Source organism: Terrapene carolina, unplaced genomic scaffold (assembly GCF_002925995.2).
Source record: "Terrapene carolina triunguis isolate 2854851 unplaced genomic scaffold, T_m_triunguis-2.0 Scaffold42, whole genome shotgun sequence".
Classification (NCBI taxonomy): domain Eukaryota; kingdom Metazoa; phylum Chordata; order Testudines; family Emydidae; genus Terrapene; species Terrapene triunguis.
Window position 1 is genome coordinate 40423631 of NW_020664393.1, and position 18181 is coordinate 40441811.

The 18181-nt window shown below is 40.7% G+C and overlaps 1 protein-coding gene across 1 annotated transcript in view; it reads left to right on the top strand.

Moving 5' to 3' along the window:
• DST (dystonin) overlaps window positions 1-11834 on the top strand; it is a 361566-nt gene extending 349732 nt beyond the window's left edge. The window contains exons 90-94 of the mRNA XM_026654897.1: window positions 981-1098; window positions 4873-5072; window positions 5529-5639; window positions 8106-8229; window positions 10781-11834. Coding sequence (XP_026510682.1) covers window positions 981-1098; window positions 4873-5072; window positions 5529-5639; window positions 8106-8229; window positions 10781-11046 — 819 coding nt within the window. The 3' untranslated portion in view covers window positions 11047-11834. The remainder of the gene's footprint in view (window positions 1-980; window positions 1099-4872; window positions 5073-5528; window positions 5640-8105; window positions 8230-10780) is intronic.
• Window positions 11835-18181: the final 6347 nt, after the last annotated feature.

Consider the following 18181-nt stretch of genomic DNA (forward strand, 5'->3'; position numbering starts at 1 on the left):
ATATTATTTGATGATTGGACATTGGTAGGAACTGGATCAAAGCAGCCAGCTGTTTTCACACAGGCCACCAAATAATGAGAAGGGTATATCTTTTGGTCACTACTGACTGACTTGATCCAAATTTGATCCAGTGATGTGCAGAGGATTCTGCAGGGCTTTGAAGGTATTTCATACAAACTACACTGAACATTTTTCAAGACCATACTACGCTTTAGGCCCAGTCTTCAGCAGCACAAAATAAGCAGTCAGCACAACACAGGAGGGGTGGGAAGGTGGTTTTAAGCCATCTTTCTGCTCTTGTGAATCATGAGTGTGCTCTGCACACAGATCAAGATTGTTCTAATTTGTGCTAGCTGCCAGTTGCCCCAAGGGGCCAATATAGCAACCCCAAATCACAGCCCCTTTTTACCAGCTATGCCACCTTCACCCAGCCCTGAGCAGGAGGGTGGCTTAGAGCTGTTAAAATGACTGTAAGGTGTTCCTCTGCTCAGCTGATGAGCGGAGCAGTGTAAAGCTCCCCTGATTTAGCTGAAATTCTAGCCCACTGATCTATCATTTGAACAGTTTTCCCACACTTTTCAGCTGAAAGTTTCATATCTTTGAAAACTGTATCCCTGCTATTGCAAAAAGAGTTCAGTGAAAGTTTTTATGCTGATTAATTCATACAAATGCAGAACATAACCAATTATCGTATTACTAATTTTGCTGCTTTCACAAGATTAGACAAAATCTTGAGAATCAAGCATAAAGTTAAACCTGGCAGCCTACCATATTTCTTTGGATTAATACAGTGGTGTTCACCTTGAAATCCTAACAGCATTGACAATTTTCATAAAAAATCATATTTTAAGAGTTTACTAATGATTAGAAATTAAAACAGAAATTTTGAATGGATGATTTTAACCCATCAGAGCTGAAATGCATATTTTATGTGTGGAGAACTATTGAAAACCTAAGCATTTTGTTTAATCTTCTTACAGTTTGGTGACTCTCAACAGCTGCGTCTTGTTCGCATCTTGCGAAGTACAGTAATGGTTCGTGTTGGAGGTGGCTGGATGGCACTGGATGAATTCTTAGTAAAAAATGATCCTTGCAGGGGTATGTAAGAAGGTTGTTTTAGAATGGACATTAAAATCATTAACGGGATGCAGTCACTGTCAAGAGCTGTTTGGGATTTTTTTTGCAGGATAGAAATTGAACAGTATAAAACACCTGTTATTTATTTAAACAGTGACTCATTGCATACCTCCTAGTTCTAGTTGTGTGTATTTTAAAATCCTAAGGGCCAAACGCAGCTCCATAACATCTGTATAAATCCAGAGTGACTCTGATGCCTTCATACTGGTGTAACTAAGAATTAAGCTTGGTTAAGTGCAGTACACGGCATGTACACTGGTTGTATGACTCAGCGGAAACAAAATGTAGCAACAGTTTTTAAAATCTGCTCAGCGGGAGTGAAGTTTTAAAGCCATAAATCAGCACAAGGTAATCAGAACCAAAGAATCACAGCCACAAGGTCGGACTGACCTAGGGACTCATCCTGTCCTCAGACTCTGCTTGTGCAATGCTGCGTTCTCACTGGCATTCTCCCCAGAAGCCCTTCTTATAGCTCTGAGCCTTGCGTAGAGAGCGAAAAGAGGAACTGGAGAGTGACCCTGCACCTGTCTTGTGGCAATTGTATACAACATGTTACTCTATCAGATTTTACTTCACAAACTGGCAACAGCTTAATGAGGGATGGATGTTTGCAAGAAGTCCCATCCCGATGGGATAGTGGGTTCTCTCTGGCCAAGAGGAAGTTAAAGCCTGACTCAGGAATAGCAGGAGCTAAAAAAGAAAGGGGTGAAATAGCCAACTGAGGTAAAAGACAAATAGGAGCAAGAGTGATAAAGTTAGAAAATTATAATAGTTACTGTACCTGTTCAGAGTGAGTTAAAAGCAAGTAACTTTATGTAGTTCTTTATGTAACGAGTATAGTAACTAATGTAATAGGATCAGACAACAATTGAATAGGAAAGTTAAAGGGAAAGGTGAGGAAAAAGATAAGTCACTAAGAGTAGGGAGCATGCTCATCTTCAGACTTACTCCGGTAGCACTCCCATTCCTTGCCTAAGAACTGCTAGGTTGGACCCAGGATTATAAAAGTTTAATAGACAAATAGATCACTTGTATTTTGTAGTTACTGTTGCAGTAGGGTAGGTAACGTAAACAAAAAGAAGAAACTTTCAGGGACCAAAAAGTAACCCATAAGCAATAACAATGGATGCCATTCATAGATGGAAATCTTTACCACAAGAGTAACAGCATTTCCTATTTTAAGTACTGTAAAGGGAGTATCACAAGCGGAGTAGAAAATGTCAAAAGTGAGGTGTTGTAAATGTCTGTTTTTAATGGTATTCCAAAAAAGTCCTGCTGCCCACCAAAACACCGGTATTTCATATCCCGAGGAGAAGTGAAGTGTATTGCAGTTCCAGCTGAGACCGAAAGCCTGATTCTGCACTGGCTGGAAGTCAGTAGGGTCATTTACACCTTTGCTACCATTCTTATTTGTTAGCATTTTACTCTCACTCTGCATAGGGTAAACGACTCCACAAAGTGCAAGGCAGTGGAGAATTAGGTGCTGCATGATTTCACATGTCCAACAGCATTCAAGAGATACCATCACCACATTTCAAATTCTACTCTCAGGACTCTTGCGTAGGGCTGGCCAGAAAACAATTATGTTTCATTTAAAATGTTGAGAAGGTTTCAAAAAAAAAATTGTTCTAATGCAGAATAAACTGAGACCTTTTGAAATATTTTGCAAAGAACAACAACAACAAAAACCCATAAGACGCCCCCCCCCCCCACACACACACACACACCCGCCAATAGCTCAGTGGTTAGCACACTCACCTGGGAGGTGGGAGAGTCACTGCTCCCAACTCCCAGGTGAGAGCCATAACCACCCGGCTATAGAGTCACTCTGTCTTGCTCTCACCAGAAATTCTATCCTGGACCTGATAAAACTTCTGTCAAAGCTGATACATTTTCACATAACATTTTGATATTGACAAAATAGCATTTTTCAATGGAAAAGGTTTTGTTAAAAAATGTTTTGACCAGCTATACTCTTGACATGCTGTTCCCTGGGGCTCCACATCCTACTCAGATTGTAATTGACTGCTATCATGATTAATAAACATCTGATTATTAGAATTCTTTATTACTTCCCCTCAAAGAGCTGGTGCTGGTCCTTGCCTCTCCTGCTCCCTGATTCGGACATGTATGTGGAACACCCTCTGTATAAGTCCTACTGTAAGTCTCACTGTGCCTGGGCCCCAATTTAACAAGTTGTTCAAGTACATGCATAGCTTAAAGCATGTTAATACTGAACTCTTTGGGATGCTCACATGCTTAAAATTACACCGCCCATTGAAGTCAATGATAAAGCTGTCATTGACTTCAGTGGAGCAGGAGCAGGCCCCTCCTTAAGCCTTCATGTCTGTCAGGAGCTACTCACACACTGCATATTTCATAATGCTCTCATTATATACAGCTTAAAATGTATGGTAACTATATGTAAAACAGTTTCATCTTATATTACATTTTTATGTTGGCAGATTTTTTTTTTTTTTTTTAAATGGAGATATCCTATTTCCTAGAACTGGAAAGGACCTTGAAAGGTCATTGAGTCCAGCCCCCTGCCTTCACTAGCAGGACCAAGTACTGATTTTGCCCCAGATCCCTAAGTGGCCCCCTCAAGAATTGAACTCACATCCCTGGGTTTTGCAGGCCAATGCTCAAACCACTGAGTTATCCCTCCCCCCTTTCTTACAGAAGGATACTTGTCACTGCTGCTAAGTCTATTCAAGCACTATTTTTTGCTTAGGGGAGCTTTGAGAGCTAGGTTAGGAACACTTTGAGAGCTTTTACATTAAGTTCTGTCTTTTGGCGTGTTCTGAGTCTCTTGCATATGCAACTGCTGTACTTAATTTCTTCTCCTGCTAACAATTTTCTTTAATGTGATCCATATCCTGTGTCATTTTTTCTAGTTCATCATCATGGGAGTAAAATGTTACGTTCGGAATCAAACTCTTCAATTACCACTCAGCCTACCATAGGTTGGCAAACCTCTCTCTTCGTCTCTCCTGCTCTGTCTTTCTCTTCCTTTCTTTCCTACTCTTGCTTTAATATGTATATTTTTAACAATATGTTTAACTCATCACATTTGGCTTAACATTTTTCTACGTGGGCTGATGCTTTACATGCTACATTTTTTTTGACACTCTTGAAAAGTGTTTCAAAAACAATTGTCATTCATGCTGATACAATAAAATACTAACATGCTACGCATCTGATTCTTCTGGAACGTTCTGTCGTATGTGCCTGTATGTCTGTGTGAGTGCTTAGCCATCGATTACCTCATTATAGCTTGGGTTTTGTGGTCATCATTGCATGTTGCCAAACTACTGTAATGCATAGTTTAGAATAAATATATTTGCTGCTTTCCTGCCATTTGTACTTGGCAGGTTTTTCTGGACCATCCAAGCAAGTGTTATTTATTATGAGTAGTTGTAGTGTTAGTTAAGCGGATCATTAGGTTGTGTGTATGTGTTAATAGTTGGTTGATTAACAATGACTTAGCATGTTGAGCATTCCATTATCATGCTGACTTCCTTTGACAGTGGTTCATTCCTGCTAGCCTAAGATGCTAGAATAAGCATGTTCTACACATGAACTGCCGTGTGTCTGAAATGAATGCATTACGCAGTAATGCATTTTATTTGTTGTCATACTGTGCTGGAGATGGCATGACAAAAGAGGTGACAAACGGACATGTGACTGATCTGCATAGCTGACTTCTTGCCCCCTCTCTTTGATGTGCTGCAGCTAAAGGGAGGACAAACATGGAGCTGCGTGAAAAGTTCATTTTGGCAGATGCTGCAAGTCAGAACGTGGCTGCTTTCCGTCCAAGAGGTCGTAGATCACGACCTTCTTCCAGGGGTGCTTCTCCCAATAGATCTGCTTCTATATCAAGTCAGGCTGGCCAGGGAGCTTCACCACAAGCAGTTGCTACAAGTACACCCAAGGTATGACTAAATACATGACGCTGCGTTAATCAGTGAATGGGATCTATATAGATTGCTCCTGTTTTAAACATTGTTAACAAAAAAGAGAATTTATAGGAAAGAAGTATCTATATTTTTCTTCATCTTCTTGAGGGGTGTTTTCAGTGTTGTTCTCACACTTGCTGCTCTTTTGCAACACTGGAAAAGACTCCCTTACATTTATGGTGCCATATGGGTAAATCAGCAAACAAAGAATTCATTTTGAAGGAGCAAATATGCACCTCTCCACTGCATTTCAGAAATAAATCATACATCCTCTTTTTACGGATTGTTTGTCATCAATTTCTGCTTTGTTTTGATTTTTTTTTTATATATATTAATTGTGAAATGTGGTCTCTGTACCCTGGATATCCCTCTCCAATACATTGTTTTCCATCTACTGTCCTTCATATTTTGATTTGCCATTGTTTCATACAGACACCCCATCATTTAACACGCAATTATGGTAAACCATGGTTGACAAACAGCAAAACGTCAACTCCTTCTAAACCATCAGAGTCCTCAGAATATCAAGGGTCATCTTCAGAGGTACAGTAAGGACAGAGATTCTAGTCTAATGAACTTCCTTCACTAAAACTATGAACTCACTAACAGTCATTACAGTTCTTTGCACAGCTGCACTGTACCTTGCATATTAATACACTCTCTTTTAGACCTCTGTCAAATATTTTTATATCCTTTTTTCTAAACTTCAACTGATCTTTTATTCAGTGTGTTTAATATATTAGAGTCTTAAGAAAACTCTCCCTATGATTCTTTAATGAGTATATCTTTAAAGTATAAATGATCAATAATATTAAGCTCTAAAGTGACAATTAATATGATACCAGTTGTGATGATGAAATTTAGAAAAATCCCCCTACCTTTCACTTTGGTTTATGGATGGCATTTCATGAACTCCTTTCACAACATTGTTTCCTCTGGGCTTCTAGTGTACTGTGCACTCATACTATGCAGGCATGAGATTAATAAATTATGATCTGCAGTAGGAAGTTACTGACTGAGGAAATGCCACTCCATTGTGAGCAGCATGGCATAGGAGACTGGTAATTGGATCCTTTCAGCAGTTGAAATTCAGCTTACGTTGGTAATGACCCACAATTGCTATAATGAGATCACGGTTTGGTGACTCATGGAAAATGAGTTTGATGGTCTCGTTTCCTGTGCACATTACAAAAAACCCCACTAGCAATGCAATAATTAGCACCCATGTTGGCAGTCAGACTGGTTTGAATGGACATGGAGCCTAAGTACCTGATCCAATTGATATCAGTGGAATGACTCCAATTGGATCAGACCCCAAATTGTCTTCTCAGTCCTAAAAGTTGTCATTCTAGGTCAGGGTTAAGGCACATTGATGGATTAGTGTGGGGAAGCTGGCACTACCACTGCCTCTGGTATATCTGTTCCGAACATAAATAGAGGACTTCAGTGTCCAATGCTGTCAGCCTGGCACTTTTCAATGCTAAATTCACATAACTCTGTATGGCTTTGCTCAGTGATGCATAAAGCATATAGAGGTCTTTTTCACTCATTCCTTGTGTAATACTATATATTACTGTACACATTTAGGTCTATTGCTTTAAAATATTAAAAAAGATTTAATCATAGTTCAGAATTTAAACAGCTGTTAATTTCTAATACATTTGCTTTCATTTCCTTTGGTCCCTTAGTTAACTGAATATCCATATAAGGTTAATTGATGGTACTTAAAATCACAGCTGTGGGAAGGAATTTGTAGTACAGGAAGACCAATGAAAAGTCATGTTTTCGCTGAATTTGCAATCAAATGAGAATCCGTGGCATTAATTTAAGAACTTCCACATGATTGCCTCTAGCAGTGACTGGAAAAACATTGCAGGACGGTATTATTTTATTTCTTCGTGATAGTGTCCCCGCAGCCCTCCAGGATGGCGGGTCGACTTGTCTTTTCTTGTCTCCCTGGTGAAGTAATGGGATGCTACATGGTGTCTCCACGGCCAGTGGTGTGTATGAGATAGAGCTGTAATGGCCTTTACTACATCTCCCAGCTGCTGCATGTGCTGTCTATAGTTTCAATGAATTTTTTTTAAATTAATGTTTCAAATCCCAATGCTTTTGAGGTTGCAGTGGGGACAAATAACTGAAGGAGGTAATGCATTTCTCAGGCATTCATAGTGTTTTAGTGTGTGAGTCCTTTTATGTTGACTGAGTCAAAATGATTGTTGTGGTTTTCCCTAGTAGCTGGTGTGATGTGCAGATTTTATTAAATAAGGCATAAATGGCAATTGGCTGAACTACTCCAGTTGTGCCTTATCTCCCACTGAATAAATAAAACAAACTCATCTAGGGCAGGCCACCAACAGAAGAGTTACTGCAGGGCCCCTATTAGTTCGGAGCTAGAAAACCAGCAATACAAGACTATGGGTAGAGACATTGTAAACAACATAAGGCCACGGAGAAAACAATTATTTTTAAACTAAATTAGGGTCTCACATTTTCTTCTGCTCTGGTGCAAAGAGGTTCAAAATCTGGTGATCTGGGGGTTTTCAAAATTTCATAAGTCTGTGCTTTTTGCACCAAAATCTTTAAATGAAAACAAAAGCATTCCACACATATAACTGTGGGCAGATGGTTTAGGCCAGATAGGCATGTAAAATGAAGCTTCTTCTCTCTAGTAATATGCTAAGTACTGTACCCTCAACTAACCTAATATGCTAAGATAACTAAAATATATAGTGGTAGCATCTTTTAAAAAAAAAAAAATACTTTGATACATATGTAAAGAATGTTATAATGCTGATGCTAAGTAGACTGAATGATTTTATAGCTAATGATTTTTAGGCACTACATGGTAAAAAAAACTGGTTCAAATTATTCTCATTACTAAATGATGATTCCAGCCAAGACTTTGTATTTGGCATGCATGTTCTGAAGATGATAGAATTCCAAATTCGGAGCCATTCAATACATCTCAGTGATGACAGATGAAACAACTGTATTTGTCTTATGTAGGGAACACCAATACAAGGGAGTAAACTTAGACTGCCAGGATATCTGTCAGGGAAAGGTTTCCACTCTGGAGAAGACAACAGCCTAATATCAACAGCAGCTACCAGAGTTAGAGCGCAGTTTGCAGGTGAGTGCTTTGATTTTAGAACTTGATACAATGCACACAGCAAGGGTTGCCACCGCTGGAGAGAATACCCGGGGATAAACAGAGATTTAGTCATCACTTGCAGATGACACTAAACTGGGAGGAGTGGTAGATATGCTGGAAGGTAAGGATAGCATACAGAGGGACCTAGACAAATTAGAGGATTGGGCCAAAAGAAATCTGATGAGGTTCAACAAGGACAAGTGCAGAGTCCTGCACTTAGGACGGAAGAATCCCATGCACTCGTACAGACTAGGGACCAAGTTGCTAGGCAGCAGTTCTGCAGAAAAGGGGTTACAGTGGACAAGAAGCTGGATATGAGTCAACAGTGTGCCCTTGTTGCCAAGAAGGCTAACGGCATTTTGGGCTGTATAAGTAGGGGCATTGCCAGCAGATCGAAGGACGTGATCATTCACCTCTATTCAGCATTGGTGTGTCCAGTTTTGGGCCCCACACTACAAGAAGGATGTGGAAAAACTGGAAAAAGTCCAGCGGAGGGCAACAAAAATTATTAGGGGGCTGGAGCATATGACTTATGAGGAGAGGCTGAGGGAACTGGGATTATTTAGTCTGCAGAAGAGAAGAATGAGGGGGAATTTGATAGCTGCTTTCAACTACCTGAAAGGGGTTTCCAAAGAGGATGGATCTAGACTGTTCTCAGTGGTACCAGGTGACAGAACAAGGAGTAATGGTCTCAAGTTGCAGTGGGGAGGGGGATAGGTTGGATATTAGGAAAAACTTTTTCACTAGGAGGGTGGTGAAGCACTGGATTGGGTTACCTAGGGAGGTGGTGGAATCTCCTTCCTTAGATGTTTTTAAGGTCAGGCTTGACAAAGCCCTGGCTGGGATGATTTAGTTGTGGATTAGTCCTGCTTTGAGCAGGGGGTTGGACTAGATGACCTCCTGAGGTCCCTTCCGACCCTGATATTCTATGATTTCTCTATGTGATGTGCACATTTGTGCTAATGTCTGAACTGCAACACCCGTAGTTTATAATGGTTCCCCAAGCAGCCACTAAGGAAATACTTAAAAGCAAAAGAGCAGATTCTTAACTATATCCTTGCAGAGCTCAGATGCATTGGAGAGTAGCTGGCCATCAGGGATCTAGCTGTGGCCCCCTGATCATGAGCCACGTGGCCCTGATGAAAATAAGAGTCGCAGGGGAGCAGCTGCAACTTACACCACTGGTGTAAGGGCCCTCAAGGATATTACACTAGTGGATAAATGGGAGTATCTGAGCTCTGTTCTGCCCTGCTGCCCCCAGCACACCTCTATGCAAGGGATGAGGTTGGGTGGTTGGCATAGGAGGCAGCAGCGCCACTTCCATCTGCATTCAGCACTTGCAGAGTACAAAGTGGATTCAGGAGGACTGGAGAATCCTACCCAAATGGTTCCTATCTTTTAAGCTGTTACCATTTTCAAGAAGAAATAGTTTAATGCACATGTTTAGACCAGGCTTTCTTTGCACTTACAGTAAGCCAGATTTGTTGATTCTTTAATAATTAAAATGAAACTTTTACTCTATATAACTTTATTCCATTTAAGATTCTTGTTGTGATTTTTCCACCTGACACATGAACTGCATTGACACAAATGAAAGATGTCATGCATGTATTGAATAAGCAAGTTTTCACTTTATCAGGCCTTGTATACATTGATTTCTTCATTCATCCACTGGAAAGAAGGAAATCATTTTAAACAGTATGAACATATTGCATGGCTTATTGCTTGTTTGTTTATTTCCCAGGTACAAGTAGCACATTGTGTCTTACAACTGTATATCCTTGGAGTGAAGAAGCAATTTAAAATTCTGCTAGTGCTTAATACATAAGTCAGAAGAGAGGCCCACATTTTTTAAAGGGTGGGCAATTCTTTTGCAGTATCCATGTTGCCTGTGTAAAATTCCTGATGAGCATGTAGAAGTCGGAGAGTGACTGCATCTAGATTTGGAAAAACTTAGAAAGCCAGGGTATATTGCAAGACTAATGAGTTGATAGAAGCTGCCAGGATAATATGTTTTTATGAGAAAAGCTAGCAGCTGAGTTTATTACACCTCAGTATTTAATCACACATTCCTTTCTCTTTATTAGGAGAAATAGCATTGTTTTATAGACTCATAGATTTTCAGGTCAGGACCATATGGATCATCTAGTCTGATCTTCTTCATAACACAGGTCAAAGAATTTCACCAGTAACTTGTGCATCAAGTTACATGAGCTAGAGTGCCAGTTTCAGAAAGATGCCCTGTTTTAGGATTAGCAGAATGTTTGCCTCTGTGCTCATTTCCTCACCTTAAGGAGCCAGCCATGCAATCCCTCGAGTGGCAGTGCTAAGCACAGGCAGCTTGGAGGATCAGACCTTACATATTTTTCCTGAGGGGTACATACTGACCTCATTTCCTGTGTGCCAGTGGGAATTCCAGGGTGGCTTATGAAATATTTAAGGTCCTAAGTGTGTAAAAACACCCACTAAAAGTCTCTCGTTCAACCCCATCTCCCTAATGCCGATGGACATCTTTCCCCTCTCCTTACAGACACCAGAAGGACTCCAAGTAGACCTGGAAGCCGAGCAGGAAGCAAGGCTGGCAGTAGGTCAAGTAGCCGCCGAGGCAGTGATGCATCTGACTTTGACATTTCAGAAATCCAGTCTGTGTGTTCAGATATGTCAGAGACTGTTCACAATGCAAGCAGACCACAGCCCCGAGCAGGTTCTCGGCTAGCATCAGGCAAGCCTTCCAAAATTCCAACTCCCCAAAGGAGGCCACCAGTCAGCAAATTGGACAAGTCCTCCAAGAGATAATGTGATCAGCTCCGTAAAGGTCTTTGCCTTGTGCATTAAATATTTAAGTTTGTAAGATGTAAAATATTATGTAGAAATTATTGTGAAATATTGCAAGAGGTGGATTTTTAATTCTGCAGATGGCCTTATTTGTGTATTTGTCCTTTTATTTTGTGTGTATAATTTTTGTCAGATTTTGTTTGTTTGTTTATGCCATATCCTATGTGAAGGGGGAAAGAGTTTTAATGTAAACTAACAATTGTACACAGTAATGTGTAGAAAGTACACTAAAACAATTCCCAAATGTGCAGTGTACTGAATGTACAGTTAAGTCTCTGCAACCTCAGTCAAATAGGCCTATCACTCCATCATTAGTTAACAGGAAAGGATACCTCATGATTTTTCTTTAAAAAAATAAAATAAAAAGCCAAAAGACACAATTACACATTTTGAATTAACTGAACGAACACTAAATGATGTATGTCAGACTTACTAAGGAATAAAAAACACATTCACACTACAATTATTTATGCAGCATCTCTTGGAGAACTCACAGAAAGTTACTTAAGCACTTGCCAGTCATACAATACTCCAATATCTTGCAGCATTTCTGTGCCATTGCTTTAAATGAGGCCAGACACACTCTGGATATTAGAACTACTATACTGTAAGAATTCAATATAAAGTGCATTCATGTAAATGTGAGGTTTTCTTTTGCTTGAGTGGACAGTAGCACTGTATCATTGAACTCATTTTGTATCGAAGCAGTTTTGCTTGCAGAAAGCTATGAAATAAAACATGTCCCTTAACTTTCTTGCCACTGTATTTCTTTATTTCACAGGGAATTAGTGTTCTGCATTATGTTTTAGGGACTAAATCATTTGAAATGACCAATAATTACCTTAGAATCATACACTCTAATGTAATTTTCCATTTGCAGCAGTCAAATTTTGGTCATCTACTGTATTTATTTAATAAAACATTAATTTGTACCTGTCAAATAACATGAAATTATATGTAATTTATTTTGTGTTGAGAGTTATTTTCTTTGTATTAGAGTATGACACCACTGTGCCATGAATGAAAGGGAGTGGGGCTAGGATAGTGTCAAATAACAATTTTTGAATTAATTTTGCTATTCAAAGATCGCTTTAATAGCCATAACGGTCATTTGTTTTAATTGGAAACAGATGAAACTTTTCCCATAAACAACTGCAGAACTAACAGACAGATGTTACTGTAACTATTAACTAAATTCCTAGAAATTTCAGTTGCCTTTTAAGGACACAATAAGTTGCCACTGGAAATGTGGGCTTGGTTTCCTGGCCAAGTAGTTTAAAACTCACTGGGATGCTGGGATTCTATACAAGAAAACTCTGTGCCCTTAGAGTGCCTTCTGTAGGGCAGAACTGAACTATGCCCAGTCCTCAATGGAAACCTGGTCAGAAGTGAGCCACCTCTCAGGTGAGCCTGCCATTCAAAGTTATAGCTGAGAATTACTTGTGGCTATTGGTGATGCTATTTGGACTCTGATCATGTGCGCAGTTGGGATGTAAGATTACATCAACTCCTAAGCTGATCTTGCCCATATTCTCACATGGGCATACCGCAGGTATAGAAGTTGAGTCACAGAATCAAAGTTCATAAAAGATGGAAGAATATAATAAAATTCAAGCAGTGTAAATCCCGGCTCCATTGAAGTCAGTGGCAAAACTCCAAGTGTGAGTGCATAGCCGTCCAACCAGAAGTAATGGTTATGGAACAGAGCTAGTTAAGCACGCCTATAGAAAACCCTAACAGAGGAATGGAGGAGGAAACACAGCAAGCATGAGCCTTGATTCCTTAGGGAAGAGGCAGGGGATACAAGGTGGGAAGAAGTTCCACTACACTTCCTCAGTCCTTCCTTTAGCAGGTGTAACAGTTACTCCAGAACCAAATGGACCAAATAAGCAAAGGAATTTGAGTAAGTGGTTCCGGTGGTATCTCAGCCAGGTAGTGAAACAGCTTTCACAAGAATTGGGGTGAGTGCACATCAGACAGGAGACTTCAGGCCAGGGTGCTGGCCCTCCAAACTACGTGGATATCAGAGACAGATAATCATGAAAGACGGGATGCTCATATTACAGATAATGAGTGTAGTGGCAATCCAATTCCTGCTGCAGCAGGTCTGGGAATAGATACATCTATTCCCACACCACTACAGTTCACCTTCTCCTGTGCTGCATTAGCTTTCCCCATCTGACCTGCCCTATTGCTGCTGCCCACTCAATCACTTCTCCTCCTCCCCAAAGCACTGAAGACAAATCAGGAACAAGACTAATTACCTTAGGAACTTACCTGGCTCCTACCACCTGAGTATCTGAGCACCTCGCCATTTTAAGTTTATCCTCGCAATACTTCTGAGTTAAGGAAGGGCTCTTATCCCCATTTTACACATGGGGAGATGAGGCTCAGAGACACTAAGTGACTTGCTCAAGATAAACAGGAAGCCTGTGGCAAAGCACTCAACCCCCATCTCCCAGCTACCACAGTAGTGGCCAGAGGTGCTAAAACTAGAGGGTTTACAGTTTGGTTCAATGGTTCTCAGCCACCCCAGTATAAAAATTGTCCCAGCACCCCTGGTAGTGGCCTAGCCACTCTTCCTCTCTGCTGAATGATGATGAAGAATTGTCAGCTTTCACTCCCATTGCTGTGTGCATAATTTCTCAAACTTAATGTTTTTACCCGAAGGGTATTTATCTGAGTTTGGGTTGAGCTGCTCAGAAAAGAATATTAAAAAGGGGGGGAATTTGAGTAGAACCCCCTTCTAACTTTATCTGTATATATAGATCACTATCTGTAAAGTAGCCTACCTGAATAGGTTGTAATACTCCAGATGAGACACTTTCCTTCCTTCCTTCTGGCACATTTCAACTTTTTCAGTCATTTGAAAATATCCCATGTTTGGTATCAGCATACTAGGTGTGAAGTGCTGTCCTGGAGTACAGGGGGGAAGTGCTCAACCCCCATCACCAAATTACTTCTAGTCTGACTGAATGGAGAATGAAATGGAGGAGAAGCGAGAGACTGGGTAAAGATGAGCTCTTCTGACAGCTTCCAGGGCAAAGATGCATTTTACCCATTTGTGTCCCCTCCCCCACCCCCGCTGCAGCAATGGCGGCTGATCTCACATCCTACCAGGCCCTGAGGTGGCTAAAGGTACGTCTTTTGCTGATATTATTACATTATATCTTGTATCTCTCCTGTGCACTGAATGCCATAGGAGTCCTGTTGAAAAAAAAAGTGATTGTGGGAGATAGTGTTGCCCAGTGGTTAGGACATTGGACGAGGACTCAGGAGACCTGGGTCACTACCTTGCTCTGCCATTGGTTTGGTGGGTGACCTTGGTCAAGCCACATCCCCTCTCTATGCCTCAGTCTCCCCATCTGTAAAATGGGGATTATAATACTCCCCTCCTTTATAAAACATGTTGAGCTCTATGGATGAAAATCTCTATGTATTATTATATGGGCTAGGCATTCTAATAGCACCATCAAAATAAAGGCTGGTAATATACATGCATGGGGGGAGAGTGACTTAAAATTACCTTGTATGCATTGTTTCAGAGTAGCAGCCGTGTTAGTCTGTATCCGCAAAAAGAACAGGAGTACTTGTGGCACCTTAGAGACTAACAAATTTATTAGAGCATAAGCTTTCGTGGGCTACAGCCCACTTCTTCGGATGCATATAGAATGGAACATATATTGAGGAGATATATATACACACATACAGAGAGCATGAACAGGTGGGAGTTGTCTTACCAACTCTGAGAGGCCAATTAAGTAAGTGAAAAAAAACTTTTGAAGTGATAATCAAGATAGCCCAGTACAGACAGTTTGATAAGAAGTGTGAGAATACTTACAAGGGGAGATAGATTCAATGTTTGTAATGGCTCAGCCATTCCCAGTCCTTATTCAATCCTAAATTGATTGTATCTAGTTTGCATATCAATTCCAGCTCAGCAGTCTCTCGTTGGAGTCTGTTTTTGAAGTTTTTCTGTTGTAAGATAGCCACCCGCAGGTCTGTCATTGAATGACCAGACAGGTTAAAGTGTTCTCCCACTGGTTTTTAAGTATTATGATTCCTGATGTCAGATTTGTGTCCATTAATTCTTTTGCGTAGAGACTGTCCGGTTTGGCCAATGTACATGGCAGAGGGGCATTGCTGGCACATGATGGCATATATCACATTGGTAGATGTGCAGGTGAACGAGCCCCTGATGGTATGGCTGATGTGATTAGGTCCTATGTTGTAAGATAGCCACCTGCGGGTTTTTTTCACTTACTTAATTGGCCTCTCAGAGTTAGTAAGACAACTCCCACCTGTTCATGCTCTCTGTATGTGTGTATATATATCTCCTCAATATATGTTCCATTCTATATGCATCCGAAGAAGTGGGCTGTAGCCCATGAAAGCTTATGCTCTAATAAATTTGTTAGTCTCTAAGGTGCCACAAGTAGTCCTGTTCTTCTTGTATGCATTGTGAGACCATCTTTATTTACATGATAATATATAGGCAACCTTAATTATGGCATTTGCTAGCTTCTGAGTGCTTCACTTTGCAACCTAAATTATTTTCTTTAATCTTGGGAATTCGTGTATATAATCTCCCCGCTACCCTGGGAGGTGGGAAGCTCCTGCTCCACATCGTATCCTAGAAATGCAGGGTGGGCTTCTAGGGTCATATCCATGCTCTGGAAAGGGAGCCTGGTGCAGCCCAGCCCTCTTCCTTCCGGCTGACATTTCATTATAGCTGTACAGGAGCTCCCAGGTGTTTGCATTGTAGTATCTGCTGTTGCTATTTGGGCAGTAGCATAGACCCACCTTTAAAATGTTTGCGTTCAGTTATTATTTTGGCAGCTTTCCAAATGTTTGATAAAAAAGCAAATCACAGCAGTGAAATGGCAATTTTACAAGTTCATATCTCAGCCAGACTTGAACAAAACTTCATGGGGCAAAAAAAAAAAAAAAAAGGTCTCTCTCTCTCTCACTCTCACAAAAGGACTTTCTCCCTGCAGAATTTCAAAGGCCTTCTGCAAACAATGGAGTGTGAGAGAACCTAGAACAAAAGGTATCAGGAATCTGTTATAAGGGACCTGATAGGAAACCTAAATATAGCACCTGCTATCAGTTCAGACCATAATAAGGTTTTTATGTTTTGTTACAGAAGGGAAAACTGAGCAGAAGAGGTAAAGTAATCAGAGACAGTGCATGAGATGTAATAACTCAAATTATACATAGTTTGTATCAAAATGCTTTGTGCCTAGCATTGCTGAGCTATTCTCCATGCAGTTTGGCGCTCCTTGCATTAAGACATGCTCAGCATTTGGATCTTACACCTAAGAAATAGGGACCTGTAACCTTAAATGCAATTTGGTAATTCAGTGACTATTTTGTTTTGGATACGATTGTTTGTAAATTGCCTGAATTGCAGCTTGTAATGATAAGCCTTGTATCTGGAGGAGGTAATGGGTTGTGTGATTCAGCTAGCATCACATCTGAGTAATTGAGGCTAGGGTTAACAGACAGCTTGATTGAAAACTAGTGGATTTTTTGCTTAGGCACTTTTGGAACTCCCACTCCAAATATAGAGATTTATGAAGCACCCTTCCTGTTGGCATTTAAGCTCCATGTCACACCCATATTTAGTGTACGTAAAGAGTGTAACACCAGAGGAAATTTAATGGGAAGTTGTGCTCCTAAATCCCTTAGGCATTTTGAACATCTCTCCCCCCAGGACTCTCAGCAGGAAATTCAGATTAATGCAAGGCCACATTTCCCCCTGCTTTGACACCTGCACAAAGTGGCTACGAAATGCTACTCACTCTGGATTCTCTAGTCACTTACGCTGATAGGAGCAAGTATGCACCCACTTTACAGGGACATAAATGACTACACAATGTGCAAGGCAGGGGGCAGTCAGCCCCCAGGTGTCCAGAGGGCCCGACCCACTCAAAGTTATGTCATTGAAGGGGTTACCTCATTCTTTTCAAATGTCCTATAGAAGCCCAATGAGTTACAATAAACAGAATTCCCCAAAAGCTTGAACAATTAATTGCATTGTTTGTTTCTGTTGGGTCTTTTAGGCCCAGTTGACCTTGGGCTGTTGATAAATGGCTCCTGCCTGGAAGGCAGACAGGGGAAAACAGAGAGACAAGGTGGTGAGGTAATATCTTTTATTGGACCAACTTCTGTCATTGAGAGAGACAAGCTTTCCTTCACCCACCTTGTCTCTGTCATATCCTGGGACCAACATGGCTACAGCTACACTACATACAACAGGGGAAACTGGTTGTTTTAAGTTCTGGGCCCAATGAATATTTACTTTCTCTGTATTGTATAGAACACAGCATCTGAGCGAACGTTGGCAGAAGATGGCCGATAGTAGCAGAGCATGCTACCTTTCCTCAGTGAGTTACTGCATTTCCTTTACTGAATCTAGTTTCATCATTTGGTTGGTTGGTTTGAGCTTTACAGTGAACCTGCAGCATTTTGAATTTAAATGAGGCAACAATTTTCCATCTCGTATGTGTTGCTCTGTAACGAAAACACAAATGATGCTTTCTACAAAGACATGGTCGTTAGGCTGGGTGAGCTTTGCCGTTCCTGAACCCGTGCTGAACTCTGCAACTTCAGAATGACTCCATTGTTTCTGCCACGGTTGTACTGTACAGCTGCCTGCTAGTCTGGGATGTCTCACAGTATGTCAAAAGTGGCCCTTCGTGATGTGGTTGCTCATTGTTTCAGATAATGCTCTAGGGGATTGTTAGGCAGACTGCAGCACTTTCAGAATTTGAAAGGCCTCCTTGGGTCCACTGATGTGGTTACTTACTGAGACAGACAGAATATTCTCTGTGGTTTCCTTTCACAGCATAATGCCCCACACAGTATTCACCTGTTGACTGATCCTAAACATTGGGAATATGAACTAGTAAAGAAATAAACCTTTCTTTTAATCTCATTTTCTTTCATATTGTTTCCCTTTGTTGTGTTGTTTTTGCCCAGCTAATGAGGTCTTGTGCTCACTGATTCTTTCCAGGGTTTTGTTTCTGTTTTTAATAATGCAGACAGATCTGTGAGTTTAAGCAGGCTCTGGCTAACAAACAGGGTGTACTTC